The sequence below is a fragment of the Salvelinus namaycush genome, chromosome 33, assembly GCF_016432855.1.
Source record: "Salvelinus namaycush isolate Seneca chromosome 33, SaNama_1.0, whole genome shotgun sequence".
Lineage (NCBI taxonomy): Eukaryota > Metazoa > Chordata > Actinopteri > Salmoniformes > Salmonidae > Salvelinus > Salvelinus namaycush.
This window is the reverse complement of record NC_052339.1, coordinates 20,626,825-20,638,102: the sequence shown is the minus strand read 5'-3', so window position 1 is coordinate 20,638,102 and position 11,278 is coordinate 20,626,825. Positions and strand designations below refer to the sequence as shown.

General features: G+C 43.8%; 1 protein-coding gene across 2 annotated transcripts; it reads left to right on the top strand.

Annotated features, from left to right (window-relative positions):
- Positions 1 to 486: 486 nt before the first annotated feature.
- Positions 487 to 10,794, top strand: ezh2 (enhancer of zeste 2 polycomb repressive complex 2 subunit). Of its 2 annotated transcripts, none has more exons than XM_038972775.1 (20): positions 487 to 861; positions 3,677 to 3,800; positions 3,908 to 4,036; positions 4,191 to 4,310; positions 4,935 to 5,055; positions 5,165 to 5,350; positions 5,572 to 5,677; positions 6,232 to 6,395; positions 6,514 to 6,611; positions 6,691 to 6,922; positions 7,009 to 7,175; positions 7,300 to 7,394; positions 7,519 to 7,559; positions 7,696 to 7,821; positions 7,917 to 8,095; positions 8,170 to 8,265; positions 8,390 to 8,471; positions 8,562 to 8,642; positions 8,886 to 8,970; positions 9,150 to 10,794. In XM_038972775.1, the coding sequence occupies exons 2-20, from the start codon at positions 3,684 to 3,686 to the stop codon at positions 9,208 to 9,210; spliced, it is 2,286 nt and encodes a 761-aa protein (XP_038828703.1). In that variant the 5' UTR covers positions 487 to 861; positions 3,677 to 3,683; the 3' UTR covers positions 9,211 to 10,794. The 2 variants fall into 2 exon arrangements, with proteins under 2 accessions (XP_038828703.1, XP_038828702.1); XM_038972774.1 differs by having other exon boundaries at positions 6,232 to 6,401.
- Positions 10,795 to 11,278: the final 484 nt, after the last annotated feature.

The following is an 11,278-nucleotide window of genomic DNA, read 5'->3' as shown; positions in this document are numbered from 1 at the left end:
CAAGGTTTCCATGCCATGACCAGAATAAAAATAAAGCAGATATTTACTTTATACACTGTTTTCTACAATATAAAACACATCCACCATTTAGTACATTGCTTTGTGATTTGTATATAACGGTTTTGCTACCAATATTTACTCATATCTACTGAAATTGTACATGACACATTTTCTCATGGATTATTAAATATGGTATTACCATGATGAGTCGTAATTGTAAATAGTTGCACATACATGTGGCACCAGGTAATAGAGTAAACACTTCGCATCTACATCTTTGCTAGGCATTTGTATCGTTGATAACCAAGAGAACAAAGGAAACTTCTCCACATGTCCCCCATTCCAGGGCCCCGTTGTAGCGCGGCCTATCATTGGCCAGCTCCCTGATACAATCCGACCCATCGCAATGCACCGTAGTGAGAATCTTGAATATCGGCCGCGGTGATTGGCCCATATGTTTGGCGCTCGTTGAAGCTGCAGTGGCCCGAGTGGGCGGCGAATGTGAGTGAAAGAGACGGAGAGAGACGTTTGAATAGTTGCTGAGGCGGAAATATAGAAATTGAGAAACTGTTCAGTAAAACAGTATATTTTACAAGACGTTAATTCCGCATCAAACTATCCGTGTTATTTCCATTGGGAAGTACATACCAGAAAGAAGCGTAGCGAGCCGGTGTTGTTCGCTAGCTAGCTAGAGGACGCGCGAGGTGAATTGACTCCCCCTTTCTCTCGCTGCTAACGAGCTAGCCAACAAAACATAGTAACGTTAGTAATCCAATCCCGATCAACGAAAGATTCTCGCTTGGTGCGTGTCGGATAGATCCCGAGTCACTTCATTGAATGAGGACTGACCCCCCTCTGCAGGTAGGAAATACTGTCAAAATATACAATTATTTCCTCTGAAAAAAAATAATAATAGCCACATATGTAACGTTAGCTAGCTATCTCTGTCTTGGTCGCTAGTTAGCTTGCTAGCTAACCGGTTAGTTAGGTATGGAAGGTTCATGTTAGAGTTGACACATTTATTCACTTGTTTGATCTGGCTGTTATCTTTGTAAATTATGCCAATAAGTTAGCCAGCCAATTAATGTGGCAAGATGACAGTTGTGTAACGTTACTTCACTTTGCAAATTAACTGGAGTGTTTGTCTGCGGTGGAGGCGCGGAAGGGTTTAACTTATTTCACTTCAAATCGTACCAGGTTTACACGTTGATTCCCAACATTGAACTTTATTGAACTGTGTAGCGGTGTCATTCATCTTTTTAGCATTAGTTAGCTAGCTAAATCGAATTATTTGGCAGGATGGTTTGAAATTGACATTTAGCTAGCTAACATCTGAATTGGGAAATGTGCATGATACTAGCTAGCTAGTGTTCGCTACAATTCTATCAAAAAATGTCACATTTGACATGACAGCAATTGATTTGGCGACAGCAATAAAATCAATGCGGAGTGATCAGAATTAGGTTCTAATGTGTCACTCGAGGCAGTTGAGAGCGAAAGGTGAAAGCCTTCCCGACTCTGATATACTTGTTGTTCTTCACATTTCCAGTAGGGGCGCTATTCAGCCACTTGCCACTACATACCAGTAATATGGCACTAGTCTAGTACAGAATAGAACTCGCCAGCTTGTAGTCCTAAAAACCGGAAATGATTTACCTCTGGTTCGTTTAGACATTTCTATGGGGAAGGAATAGGGTTTTTGAATAAACGCCGATAATAAGGTCTGACGTTAACACAGGCTTATGAGATCTTATACGTTTTGTTCTATAATGGTAATATCAATCAGTTAACATTACCTTTATGAAGTCTTTATTTGCGTTATATTTTTTAAAGTATTACATAAATGCTTCAAAATTCACAAAGTGATGTTAGATGATGAAGATTGTCTCATAGAACAAAACGTATAAGATCTCCTAACCTGTGTTTACCACAGACACAGGCCTTATTTTGGGCTTTTATCCAAAAACCGTGCGTAAAAAAAAAAAACTTTGTTCAACGAACCATGGAGGAGTTAGTGCCTACAAAAAAAGACGCCATTACTATTGCTCTCTATTACCTTTTAATTATAAGATTGTTAATTGTCCCCTCCATCTTTGAGTATTGAGCCCTTCAATCTAACATATGAACATGTTTGTGTTGAACACAAAGATTTGACAAATAATTTTCTGTGATGTGTAATTCTACAGTAAGTCATACTCCTTTCCTCTATGCGTGGCGAAGCCCTAAACATGAGCATCCAGTGTGGTGACTGGTGTAATAAGGTAACAGATTTTCATGGCAGCACCGGATACTGTATTTCCTCAAGGGAGGGGATCCATTGGGTTAGACCCACCCAGGCAGGACAGATGCACAATATCAGTGCAGATTAAGAAAAGGATACATTCTAGTCATGCATCCTCTAGACAGAGCTATAGGCAGTGTTCTTTCTAGCAGTATGTGATCAGTAAGTTGTTTTGGCCAATCACAGACAATGCAATGTATTTATTATGTTTAGTCTGCAGGGTTTTTCTGGGTAAAAATGGTAGTGGGGGTGGGGCTTGGCCAATGGTGCAGTCACTGACCTAAAATGTTAGAGGCCCTCCTGTTGGCCGCAGTGACTAATGTAGCTGTTTTAAAGATCATGTCCTGCAATTCTACACATTTTGCCATGAGGCTAAGAGAAAAAGGTGCCGTTTTAAAGCTAATTTCGTGCCGTGGGGCTGAGATAACATGTTGCCGTTTTAAAGTTGATTTCCTTCAATTATACACATTTCACCATGGCTTATGCTATCGGAGTGACTCAAACATTATAACAAATCAATGGGTGCCCCATGCCATGCAAAAATACTCCTGAATGCATCATTTTGGGAATTTGACTGGCTAGTGTTTATTTTGGTGATTGTTAGTTCTAAGATTATCTTATAAAAAAGATACAGGTCCATTATCTTTTCTACGTACTTTATATCTGGTTTTAGTCATTTTAATTTTACACTGAAAAAATGTTCCATCCCCCAAATTATAAAAGAAATATATAATTGTACTGTTTGGACATAGGAGGCTGGAAAAAACACTATGCAGGAAAAAAACCTGAGTGTAATGTACAGTGTCTATTTTGTATACAGCAGTACTGTGTTGGTAAGACAATTTCCCCTTGGGGACATTAAAGTTCATCCTATTCTAGACAGCAGTCACGTAGCAGACGCACAACTCTAATTTGATTTCTGTTGCCAATGACTTGGAACTAGGGCCCTCTCCAGCATCTGTTTCTCCAGGCCTTATTGAGCAGAGAGACGCGGATGTTATTATGGAGACTTCAATACGGTGTTTAGTTGGAACTGAGCATGTGTAATGGAAGCCAGCAAAGACTGATTTGTGATTTATGTTTTACCCCAAGTAAATGGACAATGAATTTGAAACATGCAACCAGAAATTAGTTTGGGGCTGTTTCCCCTTATTTGCATGACTATGAACTGGCCTGGCATGACTGTCTCAGTGCAGCTGTAGAAAGGGAGTAGAGGTGGGAATGGAAACTGAAACAGCCGTTGACTCTGAAGAGACTGTGCGTGCGCCCTTATCAACATGTTCAATGACCAGCTATGGGGTCCAAAGCTCAGTTGTGTGTTTTCATGTCAACTCTTTGCCTTTACTCTTGTACTGTGCATGGTTCTAAAGCTGTGTGTGTGTGTGTGTGTTCCAGGTTGACCATGGTGCTGACAGGGAAGCGGTCTGAGAAGGGACCAGTGTGTTGGAGGAGAAGGGTGAAGTCTGAGTACATGAGGCTACGCCAACTCAAACGTTTCAGACGGGCTGATGAGGTCAAGGTACCTATATGCAAACAAACATTATATATATATATATCACTCTCTCTCTCACACACACACACACACACACACACACACAGGTTTCTGACAGTGTCTCTCCCCCCCAGAGTATGTTTAACTCTAACCGTCAGAGGATCTTGGAGCGGACAGACATCCTGAACGCTGAGTGGAAGACAAGAAGGATCCAGCCCGTTCACATCATGACATCTGTTAGCTCCTTACGAGGGACCAGAGAGGTCAGCGCATGTTTCACACACAACACACACCTATCCAGAGATATTGAAATCTACGTTACCAGTTTACTGTTTTTTACCATTTAGGACTTTTTACACTTCTTTCCAGTGAAGGCTTATCTGAGTCCTCTAGTGTGTGTGGTCTTGTCTCCTACAGTGTACGGTGGACAGTGGTTTCTCTGAGTTCTCCAAACAGGTGATACCTCTGAAGACGCTCAACGCTGTAGCCTCTGTCCCTGTCATGTACTCCTGGTCCCCGCTACAGCAGAACTTCATGGTAAACACACACACACTGCTACAGCAGAACTCCATGGTAAACACACACTGCTACAGCAGAACTCCATGGTAAACACACACTGCTACAGCAGAACTCCATGGTAAACACACACTGCTACAGCAGAACTTCATGGTAAACACACACACACACTGCTACAGCAGAACTTCATGGTAAACACACACACACACTGCTACAGCAGAACTTCATGGTAAACACACACACACACTGCTACAGCAGAACTTCATGGTAAACACACACACACTGCTACAGCAGAACTCCATGGTAAACACACACACACTGCTACAGCAGAACTCCATGGTAAACACACACACACACACTGCTACAGCAGAACTTCATGGTAAACACACACACACTGCTACAGCAGAACTCCATGGTAAACACACACACACACACTGCTACAGCAGAACTTCATGGTAAACACACACACACTGCTACAGCAGAACTCCATGGTAAACACACACACTGCGCAATACTAAGCTTGTTCTGACACGTGCACTAGAACCGCAGTTATCCAACCCGATGCCGTAGTCTAGTTCTGACTTGATGATAATGACGTCACAGACTATAATGGAGTTGTCCTGACACACCTGGTCTGCCTTGTAGGTAGAAGACGAAACGGTTCTCCACAACATCCCCTACATGGGAGACGAGATTCTGGACCAAGACGGAACCTTCATAGAAGAACTCATCAAGAACTACGATGGCAAAGTTCACGGAGACAGGGGTAAGACATGCACGTGCGTGCGCACACACACAAATATTTGATATTATCAAATCTTGTGTTTTTGGATGTGTGGTGTGTATTCATGTTAAATGACTGTGTGTGTTTCCAGAGTGCGGCTTCATCAATGATGAGATCTTTGTGGAGCTGGTGGGTGCCCTGACCCAGTACAGTGACAACGATGATGAGGATGATGATGAAGAAGAGCAGGAGTTTAAGCTTGAGAAGGTGGAGCTCTGTGAGGCGAAGGACCACCTGGCCGAGGACCCCCGAAAGGAACCCCTGATCAACACTGACAGTAAGACAGACGGCCACTTCCATCATCCAACCGAGAATAGATATGGGCCCTATCCCAAAACCATTCCCTTAAACCTTTATCGCACAGATCTCTCCCCTAGTTCCCTTCCCTAGGTCCTTGTCCTTTCAGATCTTTATCTCTACTTACGCTCTCCTGTGTGGGCTGACGCAGTGACTGTTGGTAGAAATTGTGTGTGTAACCCCTTTGTCCTCTGCTTGCAGGCCAAGGCAGTAGTGACAGCTCTAAGAAGTTTCCGTCTGATAAGATCTTTGAAGCCATCTCCTCAATGTTCCCTGATAAGGGCTCAACAGAGGAACTTCGAGAAAAGTAACTACCCCTCTCTTTGTGTGTGTTTCATATAAAGTGTGTGTGTATTAGGGCTGTGATGATGGAGTTTGGAGTAACAATTCATTGTCATGCAAATGGACACGGTTATTGTATTTTATTTCTGAGCTTGTACTGTACATAATGCATATTTGCAAATGAGGTTTGTCATACCTAATGAATACAACACAGCTTTGATGGCACCCTGTCTCTCAAACTAATGTTTGGAGCTTTTGGAAATGAACCTTCTCTCAACTGTGCCGTTCTGGTCGTAAAACCATTACCAACTTTACCCTCTTGATGTAAAAAAGAAAAACTGCTATTGGGTAAACTATATCTATTGAATACTATATCTATATCTACTATATCTGTTGAATTTCCCCTATTACTAAAATGAATCTATGAAAATTGTTATGACGATCATTCTTTTAGCTCAGTTATTGTCCATAATTGTTGGTTACACGATAATACGATTATTGTGCCAGCCCGTGTGTGTCAGTAGTGCATATTCCTGTCCTGCCTCAGATCTAATGGTGTGTGTGTGTGTGAGTGATCAGGTACAAGGAGCTGACAGAGCCCCAGTTGCCCGGTGCGTTGCCTCCAGAGTGTACTCCTAACATGGACGGTCCCAACGCTCGCTCCGTTCAGAGGGAACAGAGTCTACACTCCTTCCACACACTCTTCTGCCGACGCTGCTTCAAATACGACTGCTTCCTGCACCGTGAGTGTACGGACACAGACACACCCACTCTCTCTCACCACATTTGGACTGTTCTGCACCAACACTCTGACTTCACTATGACCACTCATCTCTCTCGTCTTTGTATCTCTCTCTCCAGCCTTCCATGCGACTCCTAACACCTATAAGCGTAAGAACATGGAGAATCTGGTGGACAGTAAACCCTGTGGTGACGAGTGCTACATGTACCTGGTGCAGGCAAGTACACTCAGACACACACTCAGACACACACTCAGACACCTTCAGTTCTGACTGTTGTTCTATGGTGGTTGTCTAGGATGGATTGGTGAGGGAGTATCCTGACGGCATGGCAACCGAGAGGTCCAAGACCCCTTCCAAACGCCCAGTGAGCCGTCGCCGGGGACGACCCAGCGGCAACAGCCGGCCCAGTACACCAACCGTCTCCACGGATACCAAAGACACGGACAGCGAGCGAGAGGGGAAAGACGACGATAACGACGATGATGATGATGATGATGACAAGAAGGACGAGACCACCAGCAGTTCAGGTACATACACACGTGTGCCAGCCAAACACCATACCCAGTCGTGTGCACACACCCACACACTAACCATTGCCTTTTGTGTAATCCAGAGGGTAACTCACGGTGCCAGACTCCAGTGAAGTTGAAGCTGACGTGTGACCCTCAGGTTGTTGATTGGAGCGGAGCCGAGGCTTCACTCTTTAGGGTTCTCATCGGAACCTACTACGACAACTACTGCGCTATAGCACGGCTCATAGGAACCAAGACCTGCAGACAGGTCTGTTTTTATCACCACAGCACCTATGCATTTCTCTAGCTTTCTCTCCCATGACTTCCTCTTTACTTGGCAGGTTTTATGGAAAGACCTTTTGTATATTGTCTGGTAATGGGTGTGTCTCTAGGTATATGAGTTCAGAGTGAAGGAGTCTAGTATCATCGCTCGCGCTCCGGCCGAGGACGAAGACACGCCCCCTCGCAAGAAGAAGAGGAAACACAGGTACGCCATGCCCAAATATGGACAGACTACTTCAGGGTGCAGTAATGGGCTGACTGCAGGACATAGTCAGAAGCTCTGGTTGTCAACTTCCATGGAAAAGACTACTCACAATCTCCTTTTTTAGGTTGTGGGCCACTCACTGCAGGAAGATCCAACTGAAGAAAGGTGACGATTGTCTCTAGAACTCTCCTGACATTACAGCCTCACTCAATCTTGTTCTTTTGATCATTGTGGTTCATTTATCAGTTTTTATCTTTGTTGTGTGACAGCGCTGACCTGTGCTTGACCCCTCCCCCTGTAGATGGTTCATCCAACCACGTGTATAACTACCAGCCATGTGACCACCCCCGCCAGCCCTGTGACTCCTCCTGTCCCTGTGTCACTGCTCAGAACTTCTGTGAGAAGTTCTGCCAGTGCAGCTCAGAGTGTGAGGAAATGTTTTAATACTTTATTTTGATCCATAATTACATTGCAAACCAGTCCACACTCTCGAACTGTCTCTCTCTCTCTCTGTGTGTGTAGGTCAGAACCGTTTCCCAGGCTGCAGGTGTAAGGCCCAGTGTAACACTAAACAGTGTCCGTGTTACCTGGCGGTCAGAGAGTGTGACCCTGACCTGTGTCTGACCTGCGGAGCTGCTGAACACTGGGACAGCAAGAACGTCTCCTGTAAAAACTGCTCCATACAGAGGGGAGCCAAGAAGGTAACACATACACACACACACACACACACACTTGATATCAGTAGCTCACTCTTGTGATTTCCCCCCCCTCTCAGCACCTGCTCCTAGCTCCGTCTGATGTAGCAGGCTGGGGCATCTTCATCAAAGAGCCAGTTCAGAAGAATGAGTTCATCTCTGAGTACTGTGGGGAGGTGAGGCTCGGCCCTGTGTCTGTCAGGGTGATGGTTTTGTTTGACTTATGTGTAATGTACAAGCCTGTGGAAAATAATTGTTTTGTTCTCCCGTGTTGATTGTGTTTCTCTCCCCTCCTTGTAGATAATATCCCAAGATGAGGCGGATCGCAGAGGGAAGGTCTACGACAAATACATGTGTAGCTTCCTCTTCAACCTCAACAACGGTAACACACACGCATACAAAAGTATTGAAATACTCTTTTTGATAAACTAAGTGGGAGGGAAAGCTAATTCTTTCTCTCTCCCCACCCCAGACTTTGTAGTGGATGCTACTAGGAAAGGAAACAAGATTCGTTTCGCCAACCATTCCGTCCACCCCAACTGCTATGCAAAAGGTCAGACAATGCCATAATCCCTTTCATTAGTTAATTTTGGGTGACTGTTTCCAGAGAGGATCAGACTAGGTGTGCTACGGTACTGTTTAAACCACCAGATGTATAGTATGTCAGCTGATCCAGCCAGTCTGTTGTGTATAACCTAATACACCGGCAGATGGGACCAACAGACGTTACACTCTGATGTAGAGTTTCACTGATAAGACCTCTGTTGTGCTAACAGTCTTTCTCCTATCTCTGCAGTGATGATGGTGAATGGGGACCACAGGATAGGGATCTTCGCTAAGAGAACCATCCAGACTGGAGAAGAGCTCTTCTTTGACTACCGGTCAGTATATACGGGTTACTAACCAGCCTGTCTGCAGCCATTTCAATCTGAATACCCCGTGAGGAGGGTGTCTAAAACTTGTTCCTTGTTTGGTCTCATTGACACACTTATACGTACGCATACTCACACACTTTGTGGTTGATTTGACGTCTGTAGCTAACTTGTCTTATCTCTCTCAGGTACAGTCAAGCTGATGCTCTGAAGTACGTCGGCATCGAGCGGGAATCAGAGATGCCATGATCCCCTCTTCTACCTCTAGATCAAAGGCCTTACACACGCACGCACACTCTTCTCTTCAGGAAACGCAAACGGCTCATTGTCGGAATCCTGGGATGCTTCAAGAATTCTGGGAAGTTTTGACCTTTTTTCCCCCACTTTGAATAGTTTTTCTACCAACAAATCTTCCTGTTCAGAGTTATGTAGGACTCATTGCTATGGTCACTAGAACAGTCTTTCCTTAATTTACAGCTAATAAACACATAAACAGGTCTTAATAAATCCACTGCGGGGATCTCTTTAGCTCTGTTATGCTTTTTATACTTGATCCAAATCCATGTACACAGTGACTCAACCATAACAAGTGGTTGTTGAACATTTTACTTAGTCCCTGACCACCAGCTAGACTAAATGCAGGTTAAAAACCTCTGTGACTGACTTTTCCCCTTCCCCTAGCCAGTGTCCAAACCTTAGTCTCAGACCCCACAGACGCACTCTTGAATGCCGGAACATTGTTTTGAGACTATAGCCTGATATCTGAGGTGACAGTGTACGATGCATGTTGACCAGCAGCACTACCTGTTTTTGTTTTTTTCTTTGACTTCTGGTTTATTCCTAAAACTATATTCTGTCTTTCATTTCTTCAAGTTTTGAACATTTGACCATTGACCACCTGAGGCATGCTTTGATACAATCTCTATTCTAGATGGTGCTAACTAAGACGGTGTGATGTTCTCACATTTTAAAACTTGATGTTTTGTAAACGCCCCCAGGTATCCACTTCTGCTGTGCCTTGAATCTCGTCGTTAGAACACTGAATAGTCACTTGATTAGAGCCCTTAAGTGTTGATTTATTGATAGATGTATCCTCAATCTGGTTAATGCATGATGACGAAAGCTTCCATGTTTGTAGTCCCGGGAAGACCTCACTGCTACTATAATCTAGTGATGCCTGGTGCTTGTGAATACTGTAGACTTGAACCAATACAACCAGCCTTGAATAATGTTAAGTAATGTTCACGTCTTCACCTGCAGTGGGACGAACTGCTCCGATTTATCTCCTGTTTTTACAACTGTAACTTTGTCAACTTTTAGCAGCAACTGAGAGGGCTCTGTAAAGACCTACAGACAGATCTAGATGACTGACAGTTGTGTTTAGATGGAAGTCAGGAGCCTATCTTCTTTGTTTTAAGTAGTTTGTTGGTCATGTTAGTACAGGGGTGGGGAACTCTGGTTCTTGGGAGATCCATTGATTCAATGTCACAGCTTACACCAGGTCTAAATCGGTCTGACTGGAAAACCAGCAGATACAGCAGCTCCCGAGGACTAGTATCTCACCCATCTGCTAGGATGTATACTTCCTGAGTTGTAGAGCCAGCTGGCGTCCAGTGGGATTGGACATTACAGAATGTTCATAGAACAGCGGTGCTTCTGTCATATGGAATAGGGAAACTGCTCTATACAAATTATATATTGAATGTTGTGTAACGTTTCCTCCAGTTGTCTAGCCGGGACCACTACTGTCTGATTTCCAAGGTGCTGATTTTTACTGTCTTTACAGGGAGTATTGTTCAAAGTGATCCAGAATAAAATAAGAGGAAAATGGTGTCCAATTGTTTTTTTTGAACCACTTCAGTAATGAGTAATTTTGCACAAACAATTCTTTTTCAGTCGTGGTAAACGAGCAGTATAATTAAGCAATAAGCCACGAGGGGGTGTGGTATATTGCTAAGGGCAGTTAAGCACGACACAGCCCTTAGCTGTGTTATATTGGCCATATACCACAAACTCCCGACATGCCTCATTACTATTATAAACTGGTTACCAACGTAATTCGAGTAAAAATACATGTATTGTCCTACCCGTGGTATACTGCTGCCAGCCAATCAGCATTCAGAGCTCAAACCACCCAGTTTATAATGAAAATTCACACCACATCTTGGTGCAAGTAACAACCCAGCCAGTGACAAGACCACTAGAGAAACCTTGACTTTATTTAGCACACATTTGTAAAATAAACCACACTATACAAATGGTTTCCTCATTGCAGTAATGATACAGGGGTTACAGGTCCAATCCCCTATGAAACCCT